This window comes from Prinia subflava, chromosome 9, assembly GCF_021018805.1.
Source record: "Prinia subflava isolate CZ2003 ecotype Zambia chromosome 9, Cam_Psub_1.2, whole genome shotgun sequence".
NCBI classification, from domain to species: Eukaryota; Metazoa; Chordata; class Aves; order Passeriformes; family Cisticolidae; genus Prinia; species Prinia subflava.
The window spans coordinates 19,251,114-19,274,595 of NC_086255.1; the positions used below are offsets into that span (position 1 = coordinate 19,251,114).

General features: G+C 50.1%; 1 protein-coding gene across 1 annotated transcript; it reads left to right on the forward strand.

Annotated features, from left to right (window-relative positions):
* Nucleotides 1-533: 533 nt before the first annotated feature.
* PITX3 (paired like homeodomain 3) lies at nt 534-22,241 on the forward strand. Its single transcript, XM_063405773.1, has 4 exons — nt 534-796; nt 14,661-14,801; nt 19,496-19,701; nt 20,720-22,241. The coding sequence occupies exons 2-4, from the start codon at nt 14,693-14,695 to the stop codon at nt 21,281-21,283; spliced, it is 879 nt and encodes a 292-aa protein (XP_063261843.1). The 5' UTR covers nt 534-796; nt 14,661-14,692; the 3' UTR covers nt 21,284-22,241.
* Nucleotides 22,242-23,482: the final 1,241 nt, after the last annotated feature.

The following is a 23,482-nucleotide window of genomic DNA, read 5'->3' on the forward strand; positions in this document are numbered from 1 at the left end:
CTCTGTTCTGCTGCTCCATCGCGCAGCGGAACGGTTCCACTGCTTCCAGCTGACTACGGACTTGGTTCGCCCAGAAAACCTTTGTCTGGCTGGTAGCTCTAACTGCAAAACCCGAATAGGCTCGCCGCGCCAGTACTGAGAGAAGCGGATGCTCAGCACGGGCTCCAGGGTACCGGGTCGCCAAGCACTGATCCAGTTAGGCAGTGTGTGCAGCGATAGGAGCGGTGTATCAGTGTACGTGTACACGAGTGCCTTGTCCATGCACCGGGGGCTGGCGGAGCACCGAACCCCGCGCCCGGGACGTGCCCCCGCGCCCGCCCCGCCGCTCACCCTGAGCGGCGCGCGGGACGGGGCGGGGCCAGGCGGGGGGCGCGGCCTACCGCCCCCTCGGCCAATCGGAGGGCAGGGCTGCCGCCGTATGTAAATGAGCCGCGGGGTGATTGGCTGGCGCGGGAGGGGGCGGTGCTGGGGCGGGCGGCGCTGGACGGGGCGGGCGGCGGCGGGCGCGCAGCTGGAATGGGGCGGGCGGGAGCGGGGCGCCCGGTGCAGCTGGCGGGGGGCGCCGGCCGCCCGCCATAAAGTGAATGGCCAGGGTGAATGGGAGGCAGTCGGCCGGCGCCCTCCGCCTCCGCCCTCCCCGTGAGCCGCGGGCCGGTAGGGACGCGCAGAGTGGCTGGCGAGCCGGGGGAATTTACTTTCTGACAGCGGCAGAGCAGCCCGGGGCGTGGGGCGGCGGTCAGCTTCGCCCCTCTCGCAGGATTAAGTCCGCTCAACCGAACCCGCATCTGGAGCCACTGTAAGTCCCTTTCCTTCCCCGGCCTTCCGGGCGAGCTTCTCCCCTCCTTTCTCTCTGAGCCCCTTCATACTACCCAGCCGGCGGTCATCTTTTCAATGCTGGTTGATAAGAGCATCCCCGGCGGGGTGGCTCGGTGTGCTCTGCTCGGCAGCACGGGGTCAGCCCCAGTCCCGCGCGAGGCCGACTTTCCGTCGTCTCCCGTGGGTCAAGGGGCGGCAACCAGGTGAGAGCGGGCGGATAGAGCCCTGCCCTGCCATCCAGAAGGGGTCCCGGGGCTGTGCGCGGCCCAACTGTCCCCCATCTCTGCCTGGAGCGCTGCCCGCCTGGCACTGGGACACGGCGCTTCCACTGCTCTGCCCTTGCAGGGCCCAGCGACCCCTACTCGCCGCCGTGGGGGTGCCGCAGCCCCGACCGTCCCCTCGGGGCCGACGCGGGCCCCTTCCCGACAAGCGCTACTGTAGTCTCTCGACGTTGCTAAACTTAGTCATTTTCCACTCGGGCGAGCGGGGCAGGGGCTGTTTAAACTAGCCGGGATTCGCTGTAAATAACGGCGTTGAGGGCTGCGGCTCAGCTGTCTGCAGGGTCCGGGGCGGAAAGGCGCAGGGAGCAGAGGCGGGTAGATGTCGCCGGGGAAAAGGAAGGCAGCCCGACGGCTTTGGACAGTTGGATAAATGATATTTATGTAAGGGCTGGCTCCTGTTTACAGCAGAGCCGACCTCCCTGTAGCGCCGGGAAGAAGCGAGCCGGCCCCGCGGACGGAGCGAATCTGCCCCGGGACGCCGCTGGCTGCGGCGCGCCGGCGGATGGGGTTCCGGGGACCCGACCGGGAGTAACAGACCTGGTCGGGCCGCTGGGAGGGAGCGCCGACCCTGCGGCAGTTCTGCCGGGGGCAGTGAGCGTCCCCGGCGGAGCGCGGCTGCTCGGCGCTGGGAGGCTGCGGGCAGAACCGGCTGTCGGGCCTCCGGGCGCTTGCACGGGCTCTCCCGCCTCCCCGGGACCCGAGGCACGGTGCGGAGCGGTGTTCCCCCGTCCCGCTGAGTGCCCGGGAAGCCCGGCCAACCGTAGCGGGCTCCCGACGGAGCCCGGTACTGTCCGCTGCCCCGTCTATTTCCCGCTCAACGAGTGCGGCTCCGGGGAAAGAGCCAGCCCGCCAGTGCGGCACCCCCTTGTCCTTTCCCCCGACCTCCTCCTCGGAGCGGGAGTAAGGAACGGGTGCGTCCCGGCTGGCCGCGGCTCCGGCGGGAGAGGGCGACCGAGGCGGAGGCCGATGCCGGCGCTTTGCCGCAGCTGCTGGAGTGGGCTCAGGGAGGGGGGCGGCGGGCCCGGTGCCGCCGAGCGAAGCACACCTGTCGGCCGTTCACCCGGCGCCCCCGCGGCTGGACAGCTGAGGGGACGAGAGGGGAGAGGGCTGGATTCCTGTCCCCGGCAGCGCCAGGGCCCTGCAGAGGCGCTGAAGGGGGTTGCCGCAGCCCCCTCTCCCCTCCTTGCTGGGGTTAAGCAGCTTCGGGCAGCAGTCCCTTGGCCGGAGCTCCCAGGGCTCCGCACCCTTCCCCGTTACCAGGTGCAGAGCTCGGCTCCGCACAGGGGCCGCAGAGGAACACGCTGCTTCAGAACGCCGGTGCCCTGCAGAGCCTGGAGATGAGCCCCCGGCCGCAGCAGCCGTCTGATGCTTCGAGCTGGCAATGCAGAAATCAAAACTAGTCCCTCATGTCCTCCTCCGTTCTTTCATCTGAGAGGCAAGCAGCCTCCCGACTGATGGGCCCACGATGTGTCCACTTGCTAAGTGGAATCCAGTGCTGAAATCAACGAGAGGAATTTGGCATCCCCCAGACAAACTTGTGGGTCTTCCACACATGGCCCGTGGCCTGGAACACAGGATGCTAGGGGTGAGATGGCTCACTCCCATCTGCAATTTTGGGAGATGCTAAAAGCAACTGCTCAGGAAGGTGTCTTTCAGTCTCACCTCTGTTCCTGTCCCGTCCTCCAAAGACAGGGAAAGGACCACATTTTTGGTGATGGGATCAGTGTCTCCCTGGCTCGTGGCACCACATCCAAGCCCCTCATCCTGATGGTGAGCTGAAGGGATGCGTGTTTCTTCAGGCTTTGATGGTGCCTTGCTGTGAGGGACAAAAGGCTGCCTGCTGGCTCCTGAAGGACTGGTAGAATCATGGTAGCTGCTTTCAGTTTTCACAAATGTCTGCTGAAGAAGAGCAGAGATTGATTTTAATATTTTTTAAATTATTTTTCGTTAGCAAATAGTCACACCATGCCCAGTACTCCTCATAAAGAACCTCACAGGGAGATGACATTCCCTGCCAGCCTGGAGAGGGGTATGGGCAAGGGTGGTGGTTTTCCTGCTGTTACTGTAGTTCCTGGGTTTGCCTGACCTGCAGCCCTGATTCTGCCCATGTAAGCCCACCTATTTTCCTGTCCAAGGCACTGGTTTAAAAACCAATATTAATCTTTGTCAGAGGAACTGTTGCAAGCCTCAATTAATATCTATTACATTTCTATAAGAGCTTAATTCAGGCAATTAATAGATCAGCAAATTGTGACTGGATTGCAAAAGTATTGGTTAATGTTCCCTACAGAGAGCTGGGAAAAAAAAAAAGGTATCTTCTCTCTGTCAGATGTTACCCAAAACCTTGAGATTGAGAGGTGAGGCTGACTTTGGAGACTGCCAAAAAGAAAAAGCCAGAAACCTGATCTAGGAGACCGCTCCAAAAGGAAGATGAGATGAGCAGGGGACATGAGGTCTGTCTCGTGACCTGGCACATGTGCCATGGCCTTGGGGACAGGGGAGGTACCTGGGTCTGGGAACAAAGTCCCAGATGGGGAGAACTGCTGGTTTCAAGCTGTGCACCCTGCATCAGGAAGACAATGGGATGAGACTGTGGTGCCATGGAGGGAGGAGGGTCAGAAACAGGAGGCTGTGGCATTTCTGAGCAGGCTCAGATATTTATCTGGCAGTTTAAAAAACAGAGATTGATATTTACTTAGGGCCTGATGGCAGAGGGGGCAAAGCTCCCCCTCTTGCTGTGGGCCACTGGGGCTGAGGGCATTAGGCTCTGCCAAGGCTGGGCATTTGCTCTTGGCTGGGGAACAGTCTCTACCAGCTGGTATCAAAGTTCGTGCTGAGGCTTGAAAAACCCTCTATTGTCAACACCCAGCTGAAATAGTTTGAGGTTTCGGACGGCTGGAGAAGGAATATTTCTGAGGCCAGTCCGCCACACTTCCCTTCCTTCTCTTTGTGTGCTGCTCCCCCTCGCCAGCACCCCTGCCCTCCTCCCGCCTCACCTCTGAATATTAATGCCTCTGGCAGATTGGATAATAATGTGACTGGGAATTGAATGAAGCTGGTTATTAGCTCTGGGCTTCCTTGGGGCATTTAAGGGAGTCCACAGGCTGATCCTAGAAGCTTGGCAGCACAAGGGACCGGGGCCAGACTCGGCAAAGAGGGGGGTCACTTCTGTGAGAAAGGACTTCCTTGAATCCTCATCTCCCTCTGACCCTAGAGGAGGACGGGTATGGCAGCCTAGCCAGAGTAATTCCTGTGGGATTGTTAGCAATAGATCTGTTTGGTTTCGGCAAAAAAATTAAATATTAGAAGTTTTTTTCAGGAAAGACCTAGGAGATCTAGCTGGGCAGAAGCTAAGAGACATTTCTGTTATTAGGCTTTAAAAAGAGGTGGGGGGTGAGCAAGGAAGGTCCCTCTCCTTCCCATCAGTGTCAGAGTATTACCCAGCAGATTCAAGAAGAGAGCCAAGCCTCTACCCCTGAACAGGAAATTTCCCACTGATTTGTAACGTGTGGGTTCAGCTTTGGAACAGTCATTTCTGAAGACCTGAACCTTACGATCGCTCTCCTTAGGAGCCTACTAGCTTTTCTATACATGGATCTCTGGATGATTTAGCATGAAGGGAAATATCCCTGTTGAGCAGAGGAGAAATTGAGCTGTGTCAGAATTACTTAAACTGAGTCAGAAATACAGCCTCTGTCCCTTGACCCTCAGTCTGATGCTCTTTGCTATCTCCTAAACCACAGCTCCACCAGAAAATAAACATTTACACCCTTTTGAATAGTGCAAAAGAGGAGGGAAACCAGAGCTGGATTTGCAGAAGTTGATATTAATTTTGTTCCTCTGATTTTTCAACTATTCAAAATGTTCTGAGATGCATGAATGGGGCTGTAGTTACTGGGGATCTTAGCAGATCCTGAGCTTGGGGAAGCCGAGTCCTGCGTGCACTAAATTAACCCCTAAAAATCACCATCAGAGCTACTATGATTGAGATCGCTGTTTGTAAACCCCTATCAAACAACTTCCCAGTCCCAAATCTGAAAGCCTAAGAAATACTTCGGTTGGGAGGATATAGCACATATGCCACTGTGAATCACATAGCACTGATCCTATAGGCTATTCTTTTCAAATAAATACATTAAATTGCTACTTGGGGAGCTTCAATGGTGTGGCACAGGCTAGAAGGCTCAGCACCTGCCGAGCTCTCTGCAAAAACTGAAAAAGTACAAAGATAGAATAAAACAAATTATTCCATATTATTATACAAAGATAGAATAAAACAAATTATTCCATATTATTATGGAATAATAAAACAATTGTTCCACGATGGAATAAAACCTCTGCGGACTAGAGGTTCGCAGTTACTTCCACCTCTCTTCTCTCTCTCTTTCCATTCCTTCTTCCCCCCAACCTTATTTAAAACAGAAGCAGCCTTTCCACCATTCATTGCCTTTTCTCCCCTTTGCAATGCTGCCATTTATATGAGTCTAATTTTCTCTTAAAAAAGCGGATTATAAATTACCATTGTGAAACATGAGGATTTAACGGTAAATCAAGTTGACCTGTCTGCGTGTGGACATTTTTATTTACTCCTTTTTTTGAAAAGCAAATAAACATAGAATCCCTCCCTCGTAAAGCAGCTCCCCACTTAGATTTGAACACAGTTTAAAAGAAATCTCTTTTGTTTTAGGCATTTTTATTTCCTGTTTGTTTCTGAGCTTAGACTTGACAATGAAAACCACATGAAATTCCCTTTTTGTTCCATCAGTTTTATTTTTGGTGCCACAATATCCCAACTTCCAGTTCTGTGAGTTGGGTTTGGGGTTTATTTGTTTGCATTTATTTGAAGGCTGTTTTTTTAAAAAAGTAAATGCATAGAGGTTTTCTTCCAAAATAAGGAAGAGGATTTAGAGGACTTGGATGTACTAGGATAATTTAAAAAAAAATTAGATCATCACGGTAAATTAATTGAGCTATAAAGGTCAGCCTCCATATGGATCCACACCTAAGCAGAGAGAAATACCAAAGGGATGAAAAATATGGACTTTCTTGTCCCATTTAAAGGGTTTCACAGCTTACTTTGTGTTGGGTGGATTTTAATAACAGTGCCCCAGTGCCTGAGCTCGGATATGCCCGAGGTGCAGGGCAGGGTGGGAAGCCCTGGAGCTGCAGCAGAGGTTGCTCTCAGGCTGACAGGGTCTGGGCGGGCAGAGGCATTTTTGGTGGTACAGCCCCGTCCCCAGAGCAGGCTGGCCCGTGGACGGGACGTGGTGTGACGCAGGCCAGCAGCGTGGTGAGATGGCTCACATCCTTCTGCCCCATGCCTTTTCTCTCCGAGCCGCTTTGATGCGATCGCCCGAGGGCCAGACTGGCTGAGTAATTAGGGCTCTGCAGCTTCTTCCCCTACCCACCCAAACTGCCTACCTCCCAGGGCTCCGCATGGGATGCGGCCTCGAGCAGATGGAAAAACTGAGGATTTGGCAGGGGGCGGGGAGGCGGGATAGGGAGGTGGAGTAGGAGTGGAGGGAAAAAAAAAAGAGGCAGACTTTGTACACAGTCCTTAGGCACCATACTCCACATTTCAGGATTCCCAAAGTCAAAGCTCTTGGTGCTGCTTTTGCAGTGATTGTTGTACCCTGGATTTAGGTCCACGAGACATTTTACCACGGCCTCGAGTGGGGCTTTTGGGCGAGGGGCTCCGGGAGAAGCCCTCTCTGCTTACCCGCCCTCCCTCCTCCTCGCCCCGGTACGCACAGCATTCGCCCGTGCACGACAGGACACCCGGGCACAGGCCGCGGGCGAAGCACTGCGGGATTGGGATCGGGATCGGCCCCGGCAGTGTTTGCTAAGTGCCTCCCTCGGCCCCTTCAAACAGTGTCTGGGTAAACAGGCTGACCTTCAGGCCATGTTGCAAGGTCCATAAAGATGCTGGGTGGAGAAGGAGCAAGCACCAGCATCCCTCCCGGAGCCACCCCCCCCTCCTGCCCCAGCCCTACCAGCTGCAGTATCGCAAGGAGGAGGGGAGGGCTTCTGTGAGCTGAGATCGTCCACTTGTTTTATTCACGGCAGTCTCCATTCTTCATGGATCTTCCTGCCAGAGAGCTTTAAAAAAATTTTAAATACAAATTACTCGGTGGAGGGAAAAAAGACAAATCATCAGGAAGCTTTACAGCCAAGCACAGCAGACATCGGCCCCCTCCAGCACTGCGGGTTTGCACTGAGACAACGCATCCCTCGGAGCAAGCCAGCAGTTTCTGGGCTCTTGTTGCCTTAACCAACAGAGCTGCTCGTTGGCCATGGTGGTTGGTGGAGCCATCACAGAACTCCAGGCAGTTACCTCTTTTCCCTTTGTGGCTCTGCAACCCACTGAGCTCTGACAGGCTGTTTTAAAACAATGATCTAGTACCAACCCTCCCCACAAAAAAACTTCTTTCTAACTGCTGGTTTTGCTGACTTCTGTCATAGACCAAATGTTTGTGATCAAATTGAAGGTTCCCAGAAAATATTTCCAGAAGTGATGATGGATGGCAGACACTGGCAGCTCTAGTGCACGGAGGTCAGACAGCCACAGTGGTGTGACATGCTGGTGGCAGGGCTTCCATCCCAACCTTCAGCCTCCTGCATTACCCACTTGATGAGGAACCTTCTTGAGTGTGTTTACTAATTGTGAGACTCATTTACATCCTCGATAACATCTGATTCATCCACTGCCCTCCATCTGCATACAAATCTCCTAACAGCAGCTGGAGTCACAGAGCTATCTGGGCCTCCCTAAAATGAGCCAACTTTACAGCCACAGAGATACAGAAATGACCCTGCCCAGCTTCTGCAAGCACAGCCCCCATAGGAATCAGGCCAGTTTCCTTTGACTGCCAGAATAATTAGTCAAATTTATACAATCGCCCAACTAAATACAGCAACACATACCGATCTGCTGATGCCAGGCCCTGGTGGCCTTTGCTGCTGCATGAACAGCGCGTGTTCGGCTGAGCTGCAGACAGGCTGCCTGCACCTCTCATTCCTGCTCAGGATCCTGGATTGCAACTCTCTCGCCTTGCTCCTGGCTCTGCAAAAGCAGATCACGATCCCTTGTACACTGTGGCTGTGCAGCTATTCCTCTCATGCAGATGCAGGCAGATCCCTCAGCAGTGGCACAAGTTGCTTTGGAGCCAGCCTGACAGAGTTGCAGGAGTGGGCAAGGGCAGGTGGGGATGAATAGTCAGTATGTTCTGACCAGGCCAGTGCTGGCACTCCACTTTAGCAGATCCTTTATTTCAGTTGCAAGATTTTCCTAGGCAGAATTTTTTACTGAAATCAGTCTTTTTTCTCCCTTCCCCAAAACAAAGGGATTAATTTCCCTGAAGGACTTTTCTTCTCCCATAACTGCAGACCGTGCTCTCACTCCTAGCACTCCTGCACAGTGGATCTACATCATGCCTGCAACTTTGTGCAATCCAAAGTTGTTTGGGCAAAACTGAGCTTTTACTGATTTATTTTGTTCCAGATGCCTAATAAACAAAAGAAGCCATAACAAAGCATAGCCTTATTAATGTATCTGCACAATCTGTCAGAATGAAAATCCCAGTCCTGGTTGATAGATCCAAGGTGTCAAATACCCCACTGACGCATAGCGTTCAAGGGACACTGGAAACACAGCTGAACACAGTGAGACCTGAAGCACAATGCTTACAAGAATGCAAGAACTATGAATGTTTAGTTTAGGGAAAAAAAACAACTTTGCAGAAAGTCTGGAAGTGCTAAAATTAGCAATTTGTTTCCAAATTTTGTGTGCTACTTCAGAAGCTATCCAGGTATGATGAGGGTAGCATTGAGGTCCAAAGATACTATTGCAAAATACTTGCTTTAAGCCAAGCCCAAGCACATTACCCTGCCTCTCCAGAGCCCAATGCTTCAGCTTGGCAGGTTGTGCACCAGTCTGGGGGACTGCAGACACACCTGTTGTGGGGAGCGATGCACTGTGTATGGGCATGGTGACATCAGGGTGCTTCTACAGCGCAGGGGCACAGTGCAGCCCGTCAAATAAGCGAACAGGACACATTCCATTGTGGGCTTTTTTTGCTGTGGACATGGGTATGGAGCTGTCAATCCTTGGGACATTTCCATTGTGATAATCCTCCGGAATACAGGCAGTTTATTAACCCTCTGCTGCCTAGGGCAGAGGTTTCAGCCATCATCGTCCTATGTAGCCGGAGGTTCATGTCAAAGTGAGGGAAGTGAGTGGCCTAATCCCATCTTGCAGGCTGCATCTAGCCCCCAGGAAATGCATTAGGCGGTGTCCAGCATGGTTGGGCATTTTCCTAGCACCTCTCATCTGAGGATCTGAAAGCACTTCAAAGAATTTAACTTCATTACCTCCACCAGCTCAGTTATGCTTATTTACATGATTTCTGAGATGAAGGATACAATCCCAGAACAGTCAAATAGTTTTACGTACATCATAAGACAAGTCAGTGGCAGCACCTTACCTCCTTTTACTCTCTTTCCACCTCACAATTTTGGGAACTTCCCCTTAGAGCCATGCACAAAAGGAGAAATAACCTGCACTCCCTCGTCAGAAAGCTGCCAGCTCTCAGGTCCTTGCTGCCAGCTGTGGCTAGGAAGCCTGACAGCAAGAGCCTGGGCTACTGCAGTTCCATGCACGACTCTCAGTGCTCTGCAGCCCAATCCATGTGCGGGGCAGTGCCAGACAACTTGCTCTGACAACAAAGCCATTAAGTGCCTCAGGAAGCTTTGGCAGTTCCTACTGATGAGAGGAACAAAAGCACAAACTGTGTTCCAGGCTTCAAAGGAGCACATACCACTATGAAGTCACCCTCAGGAGCTCAGGGGTTACTGCCCAGCTGTAGGGACTAAATCGAGAAATAAAGTTTATTATAACCTGTGACTCAGCCCTTGCTGGAGGTCGATGATCCACTTCTGAGTGTGCACCCGAAACCACTGCTCAGGCAGCCTGAGGCTGTGCACAGCCTGATGTTTTTGGAGGCAGGCAGCTTGCTCTCCTGTCCCATAATGGCCCTGTGCTCCGGGTCACCAGTTGGCTGCTGCTGTTTATCTTCCCGTGATTAATGGTTGCTTTTGATTCCTGCTGCAACTCCATTAAGATTAGAGATTTAAAGCTACATGGAGATGTTTAGCAGTGGGTGACCTTGGTCTCCCCATAGTTATATTGCTATAGTCACAAGGAGACAAATATTAACTCATTTTGCACTCCATTCTTCTTACTTTCTAGCAGTGGGGAAAGAGCCCCTCACAGGCAGCACTTGTGTTGCCCCGCAAAGAGAATCTGACTCTTGGTTGCTGCACGATTCACATGCTGTGCTGATGTGGCACTTGTTATTCCAGCCCACAGGCACTCTGATGGCACCATCACCTGAACAAACACATATATCCAGAGAAGAAACTGCTGTTCCGAAAGGGAACAGGCACACTCTCAATCACTTCCTCTTCGACAAGGAGCAGAGGGAGAGGCAGGGGCTGTTCCACCTTACCTCAGCCCCTCACAGGGACCAAAGTACAGAGGCAGATCATCTTCCTGAAAATCTACATTTAAATAGCATTGCAAATGTTAGTCTCTCCTAAAAGTAAGCCGGCACACAGGGAATATGAGCACGGGAGGAGTGAAGCAATCAGCAGTAGTTTGACTTCTGCGATTGATGGAGCAGGAAGAGACAGCTCTGACCCTAAGAATCCAGTGTAACATCATACCTTCACCTCAGGGGATGCAAGAATGAAAGGACACTTCCCTCCAAATGATTTTGGAGTATCTTTCAGCCTGAGGGGTAACCCTGAACTTTTTGTGGAGATCAGCAGTTCCAAGAAGATTCAGCTACTCCTGTCCCAGCTGGAGGCAGGGAGCTCACAGATCCACAGCGCTGTGCTGATCTGCTCAAGAGAGGCTCACTTAGGGCGTCCCTCCTATCCTCGGGTCATCAGTGGTCATTGTACTGCTATCTTGGAACCTGAAGCATCAGGTCCTTCCTGAAGCACCCCTGCATGCCCAAGGGAAGTCAAATAACATCAAAACAATGTAAGAGACAGCTTTTCACTCCCGGATCAACCTGTCAAAGCAGGTCCGGCAGGAAGCTTGCCCCCCAATGGCAGTGCAGAGAGTCGAGCAGCACACACTAGTCAGTCTCTAGGGAGCTCTCATCGGGCAGGACCCACATCACAAATGCCACTCCTATAACTGGCCTTACTTTGCTTGAAGTCAGCCTTTATATTTCCTTCCCACCCCTTAGAAACAAACAAACAAAAAACCCTCAACCAAAAAAAAAACCAAAAACAAAACACCTAACCCAAGCAACAGCCTCTTTGCTCCCACGTGAAGGAGCGGTGTTTTACTGAGAACCAGGATACGGGTCACAGGGACCCTTGTTTCTCTTTTCAGGTAAACAAGGTTGCCCTCCTCACAAAGGAGTGTCCTCCTTCTACTGCCTAAATGGCCCTGGCTCGGGCAGCTGGGAACTGACACAGAAATAGAAAGGGGGTGCATTTGAAAAGAAAAACGGCCTAAAGCCAGGGCTGCTCTTCCCCTGCCCTCCACTATGCCCGTGGAGCAGAGAAGGCAATTCCTTGTCTGGCTGGAGGGTTTTGCACAGGTGGCCACAGCATGTTCACATGGGCACCAAGGAAAGGATACATTTGGGCAGTGACTGGAAGAAGAGATGTGTCTGTTAGAGGTTTGGGAACCTTTACCTCAGAGGCAATAACATACATCGATGGAAGGATGTACAGGTGCTGGACCAGGCTGGGAGCCATGCCTAGTTTTACCAAACTGAACCCTCTGAGCAAGCCTGGCTGCATGTTGCTAGTACAGGAGCTGTCCCTAAAAATCCGTTCTTTTATGTTAAAAGAAAGTGAGATGAAGAGTCAGATGAAGATGGTACATTTGATTTTATCTAAAAATATTTTTGAGGTGCAGATTTTACTGATTCCTTGAGACCGGGCAAACAACGTAGTAGAAATGCCATGAAGGTTTAGCATTGACTTTCTTAATGTCTCTGCCTACAGCAAGATCTAGCCAATGTGGACAAAAGCTCCTTTTTTAAAATCCAAAAGGGCTGTATAATCTTGAAGAATACCTTACAGCCTTTTGCGTCAGTAGCATGGGGTTGCCTTTGGTAAATACAGACCTCATGTGCTGTTACCATTGCAGACTTTTCCTGCTTTTATAATCATGCTGAGCAGATACCCCTTTGCCCTTGTTTTTTATTCTCCATGACCTGCTCAGAGCAAACTGAGAAGGCATTCCTTGACACCACCATATATGGCACATGCAGTAGGTTATGCAATTACATATATACATACATCTCCTCTCTGAAATTCTCCTGCTTTTAAATTCAGTTCACAAAGCAAACTTGTGCTCAGCCACAAGTCCCAGTTTAAACTTGAATACTGGCCACACTTCATAACCAGTTTTAATCTAAGTGCCCACTGTATCTCTGAGGCAGGCCTGCATGCTGTGTTGTGTCCAGCAGCTTGGATGAACTTTGCAACCACTGCATTGGTGCAGCCCAGGATGGGGCATAGATTTTCAATACCAGGACTAGGTTCTCCTGAGCCTTGTATGTTGTGTTGTCATTTACACCTATGGAACTTTGCCTATGTAGGATCTTTCCCCTTGGTTTTACTATCTTCACACTGGTTTGTACAGATGAAAGCAATGCAAGATGTGGAAAAAAGAGCAAACGGGACCCTGCACAGGAGGACACTGTCCTTGAGTTACAGCAAGGCAAGGATCTGAATTCCTCCTTAAATCGTCCAGTACAGAGTCAAGCTCTAGAAGAGAGGAAATTGTGCTTGACAGATGCAATCATATGCAAATGGCTGTAGAAGAGGGGAAATTATCATCTACAAACATTGGGCAGAAATTCCATCTGCTGCAGACTCAAGAAGGGCTCTTAATAAATTCTGAGACAGCAAAGTGACACACATCTTAATCAAGACTTAATCCATGGAATTAATTCACCGCGCGTTTCTGCATAATTCTGAGAGTAATGCTAAAAGCCATGGCAATATCAGCAGCAGATGGACTCCCCTACTCCATGCAAAGGTATTAAAGAAAACACAGCCCCTGTCGCATCACTTCATATATGTACACACAGCAGAATGCAACAGGGCTGTGCCTGGCTGCTGCCAGGAGCTTAACACAGCCAGCAGACATCAAAGGTCAGGCTTGCCACGAAGTGGAAATGGAAACCAGTCTCATGGCAAAGATGGAGTCCTGCCACTTCTCTCCCACAGGAGAAGAGAAGCCCAGAGCAAGGCAAAGGTCTGGGAAACCAGAACTAGGTCCTTGTTAATTTGGTGCTGCTTCCAGAGAGTGCTGACTGAGGTTGGTGTTGAGACTGCCCCACCAGTACCTGGGAGAGGCAGTGAATGGAGGTCAAGTGAAGTGAAGAGCAAGGAAAACTGCAGGGGTTTTGTGAGTGAGATCTGCTGCAGAAGCCAGCCAGATAACCATTATAAATGGCTCCTTTCCCTCTCATCACAGCCTGGAAAGCACACTAAAGGTATGGGGATCAACCCTGACAAGGGCCCTGGCAGCAGCCTTGTGCAAATTATCTAAAGGAGGCTTTAGACAGCTCTGAAAATACGTTCTTAGTCACTGTCATCCACCTCCAAATGAGGTGCAACAGCTATGTGATTAATCTCTTGTTTACATGTCTAAAAACTAACACAGTCCAGACTGTCTTCAGCACATTCCCTCCCTGAGATGCATGGATTTGAGAGGCTGGGCAATCCTTCACCACCCAGGATCCAACCTTCACAAATGATCCCCAACTAAAGTTTGAAAGTCCCAAACACCTGGTCCAAACTTCCCTAGACCCAGAGGTCCCAGATCCTGAAATAGTGTATCAGCTGTTGTGTCTTAGAGGAAAAGGATCCCTAGCTGAGAAGGTGAGGTATCAGCTGGGAGTGGCCGAAGCTTCAGAAGCTGCTGTGGTCCATTCAAAGTAATGCAGCCTTCATAAACTGTGCACCGCTTGGTCCACTTGCGCTGCTTGGATCTGTGCTTGTAGCAGTGGCTGTGCAGGCAGATGTGCCTTCCTATCAGTGCCAGGCACAGGAATGCTTTTCTTTGGGGATGTGTGAATGTAGCGCTCTCTGAACAGCTTTGCTGGGGCTTGACCAGCTCATGGAGAAACAAGGGAGAAAGAGGAGGGAAGCTGGGCAGGGAGGATGGGAGAGGTGGGATGACTGGGGAAGGTGCTAACAGCCCTTGGCTGGCCCAGAAACACTTCCTCAGATCTCCATTACACAGCATGCTCCCGGCGTTGCTATTTCAGTCTGAATGTCACCTATAAATTGGAGGCTCTTTCTCTGAAGGCTGCAAATAGAAGTGTCACTAGATGATCTTTGATTTATAGGGAAGCTCAGCTGAAAGCCCAGTATGTCCATTTTCCAGCCAAGAAACTCAAAGGTGTCCAAGGATCACACAAGGATCTTTTCCTTTTCCTAGACCTTCCCTCCCTGCTGGAGGTGGTAAGGAGAGGTCACACACACATTGATCTCTCTGATCACCCTGTGACTACTGTTTTTCAGATTCCTTCTTCTCCACCACCCATCCCTGCCCCATGGATTTCAACCTGCTGGCAGACGCGGAGGCTCGCAGCCCAGCCTTGTCTCTCTCGGACTCTGGAACTCCTCAACACGAGCACAGTTGCAAAGGGCAGGACCACAGTGGTGAGTGCAATGTTCAAGACACAAGAAAAACCCTGACCCATCCTTGTGGTTGCATCTGGGTGGCTAGTGGCTTGCAGGAGCTGGCTGCAGTGCTCCCAGAGGAACAGTTTCCCATTGTACTTGGAGCCAGCAAAATGCCATAGCAGCATGGCTGTGCCAACAAGCAGGGAAAAGGCATAAGGGTCCATATTGCAATGACAGCTATTGTGAGGTTGGGAACATCATCTCAGTGGTGGGGTCATCTAGCCCTAGCTGCAGGAAGCCACTGCTCACAAGGGTACAGCCCATGGCAGGCCAGAGCCAGGCAAGTCAGGTCACAGCCCAATCAAGATATTATTGTGTTTGCCTAAACAGGATCCCCAGAGCAGGAGAGCTCTCCCCACAACATAGCAAGTTGGCACAGAAGGCACAGAAGGTTACACCTAATTTTAAACTGCTCCTTTATCTTTTTTTACCTCTGTTTAAATTGTTTGGGTTTAAACTTTCCATGGTAAAGATAAACCTTAGGCTGAACTTTCCAGGTTCAGGCATTAAGATGAGAAGAAAGGGAAGCACTGTCTTGCTCCTGCTTTAACTGGAAAAGTCTCCTCACCTGTGCCTTTGTGCACTGCTCTGCTGCTCTCCCACAGAGGTGCCTCTGACCATTCCCAAAGGCCAAACAAACCCTAAGTCTGCTGGATTCTTTGTCAGGCTCTGAATAAGCAACATCACCATTCACACCTGTTCAGAAATCAGCTACCAAATGCTATGGTTTCCTCTGGATTTTACATCTGTCGGGTTACCACTCCATCCCTTCTTATTCTGGATGTGTCAGGACAATGCAAAGCTGCTTCTGCCAGTGCCAGCATGAGGGAGTGAGGGCTGGGGACAGCCCGCTCTCTCCGTGTAAAGCCTCCAGGCTCACCCGCATACAAAAGCTAATAAGGATAATGATGCAGATTAAAATTCCCCAGAGAAAGTATCATGAAGGGAGTTACACTGGGATAACTAGAGTCAGAGAATCCACCTGACAAATTCCCCACTGCACACGTACCTTAGTTGGGCACATCCCCAAGCTCAGTGGCTCCTCGTCAGCTGCTTTGGATGCATGGCAGTGTCTCCATTCAAGTGGCCTTCCCTATTGAGCCCACCCTGGCATGCTGTAGAAGTGCCAGTTTAGGCACTGACTTTTCTTTCCATTAGGCGTGAGCAGCTAATTCCAGCTATGGCCACAGTCATTTCACTGAGTGGGCGAACATGTCCAAGATATATTCCACAACCTATTTTGGGGTGACAATAAACGTTGGATGCCTGGCTACATCACTCGCCACTGTCTTAAGCAGACTAGAAATAAAATGGTTCTGGGAGGTGACTGTCAGCATTACCTGTATGCAGATGCTAGCAGCTTGTGCCTTTGCACCGGAGGCTGATGGCCTCTGCATCATGCATCAGCAGTGTCAGGCAGAATAGAGCTGGCTACCAAGGGCTGCCTGGGACAGGGGCAGGGCTGCACTTCCAGCACTTCTTGACTCCCCTCAAGAGAGCAGCTTCCCTACTTCTCCTTGGCCCTGCTTCGTTCATCCACACAAGTAAGAGATCACAAGAGTTCACAAGGAAGTGAACACAAGCATTGCTTGTCTGGGCTTAGTACCCAGCGGTCTCAAGTGTCCTCCAATTGTATGCCATAGTTTGTGACACCCCCTTCTGTTAGGTTTCATCAGGCAGCACAGGTCAGAGGAGAGCAAGGATGAGGAGTGAGGTAGGTATAGAACTGCCCCACATCTCCCCATATTGTGCTCTTCAGCATGGATTCAAAGCACCCACATCCTTTCTGTGGGCTCCTTTCTTTCCCTGTATTGCCACAGTTTGGGGCCCCACTGCAATCAGTCAAAACTCTGCACGTTTTACAGAGGACACTTATTCCCTGCTTATAGAAGAAGCAGAAAAGAGATGACAGACAGAAAGAAACACAGGTAGCAGGTATGGAAACAAAGAGGACACCAAGATGAACTGCAGAGATTTTCAAGGCTCAAAGCTGGGATTCCTACTTCTCCTTAGACTTAAGATTTATGGAAAGTAGGTATCCCAGAGGGTGTTGAGAAGACGAATACCAAACAAGACATATTGTGATCTCTTTCACCCAGATGTAGCCCATAAACCAGTGGTACCTTCACTCCATTTTCTTTACCTCTTGGTATAGTTTCTTCCTGAGTGAAGAAGGGCAGTCCTGGGCAGGAGTTCCTGATTAGGGCATAGCCTTCTTTTCACAGCAGCCCCTTTGGAAATGAATTTTGTCAGGGACCTTGGTGAGAACACATCCTCTGTATGCATCAGGCTCCTAATTAACCCAGGCTCAGCAGATGAACAAACAAACCAAATGTTGTCCGTTCATCTGTATTGAGCCATTTCTAATAACTATCTCAGATGGGTGGCATCACTCCCCATTTAATCTCTTCTGGAGATGGATAGTGCAGGAATCTCCCACATCCAATACTGGTTTAGAGGACTGAGCTAGAGAGATGAGATTAATCTTCTTGGCAAGAACTGCTATAGAAATCCACATTAAGAGCATGCTTCCAAGAGTTCTGCTGAATATGGGATCCACAAACAAAGATGCTCATGAAAATGAGAAGAGTAGCACAAGACCACAACCAAGCTCTTTCATTCCACTTTTCAGTTCCTATGGCTTTGTTTCAAGAGTGTGCTGAGAAAGTTCTTGTACAGGTACAGCCTGGATGGAAACACAAACTGGTCCTGATGCTGAGAACAGGACATAGCACCTTCCTGCTCAGAAGAACCAACTTATACCCTGCTGCTGTGAGCAATGGCCATCTCACTGTCCTTGCATTCACATTCCTGTGGTGGATAGTACCAGATGTGCTACAGAAGCTAGAGGTGGCTGGTGGGGAGCAAATCACTGACCACAGCCAGGGTTTCCTCCCTGGAGAGCCAGCACCTCTCCTGCAAATGCTCTCTGCAACTCCAGCATTGCTCCCTTTGAAGAAAGGCAAGTACAAGGAGGGTTTTCCAGGAACAGCAGGAAAATATTTCTGAATTAACAGGCATAGGAACAAGTGGTACCAGGTTCTTGGGAGAGGAGCATCTTCCTGGTCTGGGGCCCACTAAAGCACTTGCTGTTGGCACAGCAGTGCCCTGCAGCAGTCTCTGTAGGGGCTCAGATACTTTTAGGCCTCTGGCATGCCCCATAAAAACTAAATGGAAAAGACAGAGCCTATTATTCCAGAGCACATCCATTTGACTTGTGGAATCCCTTTTTTCACTAACTCAGCTGTGTTCTAGGCTGCTGTCTCCTTGCCTCCCTACTCATTATGGGGCTGTACCAGACACCTTTGTGTAGAGATTTTTCTGGACTTTGAAGCCTTCTGAACTAGCATCCTCTCAAAGAACTGCAACCAAACAAAAATTTCAATTTTAGCCCAGTGATGTCAAGATTTTTTCAAAGGTTCTTCCAGGTGGAACAGTTTGGTAGCTATTTGCAAAAATTTCTATTTAGTTTAGCTGACTATTTCCCATTGTAAAAGAACACCTCCTCTCCCTGCTGAAGACCTGATTTTCATTTGGAAATGCTTCACCTGGCTTCTAGATCAGAGGTAGGAGTTAAACATCAGAAAATATTTATTTTCACTGGAATATGTTTTCCGGTATGGTGACTTGTCTTGATTCCCAGCAGAATTAAACACAAGCTATAGCTTTCTTCCATCATAAAAGAAACTGTCACATTTGAGCAGTTGGGCACTCTGTGGAGGCCAACTAAATGGAAGATATTTGTATTTGCATTCTGCCCCTATTTGCATTTTGCCCGCTTGTATTTGCATAGCCCCCAACATGGCTGTGGCACATGGAAGCAGCTGGCTGCCCACCTCCACCCACAGCAGCCAAAAGCTCAGCATGCAGACATGGACTGGATGCCAAGCAGGAGGTTGAGCTGCACATTTCAGTGAGATATCAGTGTGAACACTGGAGAGTTTTGAGATGTTAATTTAAAGGGCAGTGAAATGAAAGATTCCTCTAGGAGAAGGATCTGTGAATCAGGAGGAGGGCAGGGACAGAAAGACGGGAGATGCTGGAATGCTTCATGGTAAGGTCTAAGAAAGGCCTTTTCCTATTTTTTTAAAAATCAAAACATATGCACCTAAGTAAGACCATAAAGGAGCAAGAAGTGGAGTGAAAATGTATGTTCCTCAGGTATAATTAATTGAAGAGCCTCAGCTTGCTATCAATTTGCAATTTGCCTTTTCCCATCACTTGTCCACAGAAACATGAACGGATCTTTTGCTGTGTTGTGTCAATTTCTGTTCAGTTTTTCTAAAAGACACCTTAGGCAGAGAGTTTTAAGCAGAGTTTTTACCTTCTGATTTGAGTAAATCTTGCCACTATCCCCCATGTGAACTGTGACAAATGAAACCCAAATATTGGGAGTTTGGAAAATCTAAATCCAGTCACTTGGAAGCTAACATCTGTTGTGGCAGTTAAACAAAGACAAGCTGTGCTGCATGAAGGGGGGATTGGTTTTGGTGCTGCGTGGATGCCTGCTTGCAAGGACAAGGGAGGGAGATGGGACCACTCCTGGTGGCTGCAGTGGAAGTGGACCTCACTGAGCATGCACTGGTTGCCCCAAGGATAGGCCCCCCAGCTGCATCCAAGCCCACAAGTTAACTCAGAGAATCTCTCGTATCTTTGTGTTTCTCACACAGACACTGAGAAGTCCCAGCAAAACCAGACGGACGACTCCAACCCTGAAGACGGCTCGCTCAAAAAGAAGCAGCGGAGGCAGAGGACGCACTTCACCAGCCAGCAGCTCCAAGAGCTGGAAGCCACTTTCCAGAGAAACCGTTATCCAGACATGAGCACCAGGGAGGAGATTGCAGTCTGGACCAACTTGACAGAGGCACGAGTCCGGGTAGGACTGCAGCCCTTCCACATTCCTGGGCCTGAGCTTGTGGGGAAGAAGCCTGCTGTGATACATGACCAAGCTGTCCTCGAACCAAGGAAGGAATTAGGAGCACTAGAAAATTTCCCTGTCTTGGAAGCACCTCACCAGGGTCTGCACTTGAGATTTGACATATCCTGCCACACACGCCCCCCATCCTGGTGGTGCCTTCCCCATCCAGGGCCACCTTGCAATTATACAGGTAGATACAAACCCAGGCTCTGCCCCACAGAGTCCCACCAGCTGGCTGCCTTAACCCAGCAGACCCCTTCCTTTCAGTACCATCATTCCCCAGCCTTACCCGTGCTGGAGGGAACTCTTTTGAGTTCCCAAACCAATGTGCAATCACAGGCATGGTGTGGCAGGGCTCCAGCTGGAGTGAGAGCTTCTCTCTGCTACTAGAAATATTATTTAGCTGCACCATGAATAGCCTTCCAGCAGCTTCCATGCTCTAGGAAGTTATATTGTTTGAACCCCTCTAACACTAACAGATTTTCCTTTTAGAAGATAGACCTATAACACCCCACTCCAAACCAGTCCTGAGGTAAAGTCAAAAGAAGAGACGTTATTTCCTTTGTTCAGCAGCTTTCAAGCCACATTCCCCAAATACTTTGCTCCCAAGTCACATAACTCCAACCCTTCCTCCTGGCTGTGGTCACTTGGAAATACAGCAAGTATTTTTCTCTCTTTTTCATGTAAAAAGGGCATCTGTTTGTTGAGTGAGGTGGGTTATTCTGTGTGTTGTGAGATGGCAGTGGTTTGGGGTTTTGTTTGTTAGTTGAGGACCACTTTGTGATTCCTGCTGGGAGATGGCCCTGAAGCCCAGACATCTTGCTGCAGCTCTTTCCTGATGCTCAGCCTTCCATCTCCCTGGGAGCTTTGCTAGCCCTTCAAGAGCTCTTGTCTTTCTGGGCAAAGAAACCAGGGCAAGGCCCCTTGCCAGGTCAGCCAGAGCAATTCCCATGCCCTCCCTCTCTCTCTCTTACAGGTCTGGTTCAAAAACCGCAGAGCTAAGTGGAGGAAACGAGAGAGGAACCAACAGGCTGAATTGTGCAAGAACAGCTTCGGAGCCCAGTTCAATGGACTGATGCAGCCTTACGACGACATGTATTCCAGCTATTCCTACAACAACTGGGCCACCAAGGGGCTTGCCAGCAGTCCGCTCTCAGCCAAGAGCTTTCCATTCTTCAACTCCATGAACGTCAGTCCCCTCTCCTCCCAGCCCATGTTCTCCCCACCCAGCTCCATCACCTCAATGACCATGCCTTCATCCATGGTCCCTACTGCGGTGACCGGAGTACCAGCCCCTAGCCTCAACAACCTGGGAAACATCAATAATCTGAACAGCCCGAGCCTCAACTCTGCTGTCTCATCCAGTGCCTGTCCTTATGCCTCAACAGCCAGCCCCTACATGTACAGGGACACGTGCAACTCCAGCCTGGCCAGCCTGCGGCTGAAGGCCAAGCAGCACGCCAACTTCACCTACCCAGCGGTGCAGACAGCAGCTTCCAACCTGAGCCCTTGCCAGTACGCCGTGGACAGGCCTGTATGAAGGGCTGCCCTCTGCCAACCAGGGACTTGACCTCAGCCTGACAAAAGGAGACCTTTAGCCCTACAACAGTGTACGGCCTGCAGAGAATGAGAATGAACATAAGAGCATAAGAGGGAGACAGGGAGAGAGAGAGAGAAAAGAACGAGCAGGCAGACGAACCTTTATGAAGATTTGTCTATTGTATGGTGAATTTTGACTGTCTTTCCCCTTCAAAACCCCTTCCCTCCTTGCCCACCAAACCTTCTCCTCCATGGTAATATAAACCAAAAGAATCTACTGGAAGCCCCATTGGGAAATAGGAGCCCAAACATGCAGGGTGCCTGACCCATGGGCAGCACAACCATGTTTCCATCTGCCCCTCCAAGCTTCACAGGGGTGAGCCCCCCAAATTCCTGGGACAGCACAGGCAGCCTCACACCACCCCTGCAGGAAACAGCCAGACACAGGACAGCTTGAAGGGGGTTGCCAGTTGGTGCTTGGCTGAACCATATTCTCTACACATGTGCAAGATTTTGATGAAAGCTATCTTGCCCATTTATTTATCATACAGCCAGTAAGGAAGCCTTGTCTCAGTAAATTGGCATCTCTTTATAATGCATATATACACATGGCCCTTCAGACTTGAAACCTTTAGGAGCTGGGGGTTGTAAGAATATAAAATATTTGTGTATATATATATCTATCTTATATATATACAAATACATATAGAGACATTAAAGTATGCTTTCTTGTTTTGTATGTGAAATAACTGACAAAGTAGATCTTAAAACAAAAAATGCTGTAAAGGAAGCACATCCTCCAAGGCTGGCTGTCATGCTTTGCTGCTTCAGTCATTTTGGTCAGACACACTGCTGCCAGCATACATCCCAAACATCCCCATCTGCAACAATCAGCTCCTCCTTGCACATCTCCTTCCCTTCCCCAAATCCCATTTCCAAAAAAGATAATAAAAGTTGGTACAAACCCTTTAAGCTTCTGCTTGTGTGGTTTTTGAAAGCACAAACCTGCATCTGAAGATTCTGAAATCAAGTGTGAGCAGCCCAGGTAAAGGTGAGCATCCTTAGAAGCACCAGCATGAGGCAGTCTGAGTTGGAACAGGGGCCGACGTTTGGAAGAGTACTCCATGTTCCTCACTTACATATCAAACACCTGGCTTCTCAGAACAAAAAATCCCACACAGAGTAGGAAGAGAAAAACAAGCTCCCTCCCTGTTTCCTGTCTACATGCACCCAGTGCAGCAGGAAGCTTCTAGCTCAGGCTTCCCCGCTGTGCTGGATGGGGCCAGTGTCTTTGGGCTCCCACAGCCCAGGGCAGAGGAATCCCCCCAGGCACTCTGGCTCCGAGCAGTGGTCCCCAGGGGGAGACATCAGATGCAGCAACCTGCCATGCTCAGTTTCTGTTGGGAAAGCTGTAAAACAGAGGTGGCCCTCTCAATCTATACAGGCACCTGGAAAAGCTGCTTCTTCAGCCAATGCAGAGGGAGGCAGCAGATCCCTCCAAGGGCCCAAGGAAGCTCCACATGCAGCAGGGGAGCAGGACATCTACCCAGTGCAATCACCTTTTCCTTCATCAAGCACAAGCTCCAAGGGGAAAACACAACTCCAATACTTTACTTTCCTCTTTTGATAGAAAAAAACCAGCCCTAAAGTATCTTCACAACAAACTGTCCTACCAGGAAGAATAGGACAGGCAAATCTGACATAACCCGTGTTCTGCAATATTGTCAGCATGCAGAGGGAAAGCAAGTTCTTTGCTAAGAATGGATCCTCACTAGGACACAGTAAGAGGTCTCTCACAAACCAAGCATATAAACTGCTCAGTCTTTGCCAAAGCCTCTTTCACAGGCAGCAGTTGCTTCTGAAGGTATTCGAGAGCAGATGCTGAAAGCAGTCACAGGTGTCAGCCTGATTTTTCAGCCTGAGGTTTTTCATGCTGTCATTTAAATTAACATTATTCCAGACCACTCTGATTCCTGAGCAGGAGAGACTCAGTACCTACCTGAGGTAACTGGTACATGTGGCCAGTGGCTCTGCAGCCTGGTTAGTTGGCTCAAGTTTTTCCTTCCCATGCTGTATGGAGAAGATGCTGTGGTCTGTTTCTGTAGTCAGAGGTATTGCACCACGTAGGATCCAGACCAGATGGCAAACCACACACCAGCTCTGAGCTGAAAGCTCTTTGTAGAATGGTACCTAACAACTG

Coding starts and splice junctions, on each gene's coding strand:
- PITX3 (XM_063405773.1), top strand. CDS start 14,693: ATGGATTTCAACCTGCTGGCAGACGCGGAGGCTCGCAGCCCAGCCTTG. Junction 14,802..19,495: donor CAAAGGGCAGGACCACAGTG/GTGAGTGCAATG, acceptor TTTCTCACACAG/ACACTGAGAAGTCCCAGCAA. Junction 19,702..20,719: donor TGACAGAGGCACGAGTCCGG/GTAGGACTGCAG, acceptor TCTCTCTTACAG/GTCTGGTTCAAAAACCGCAG.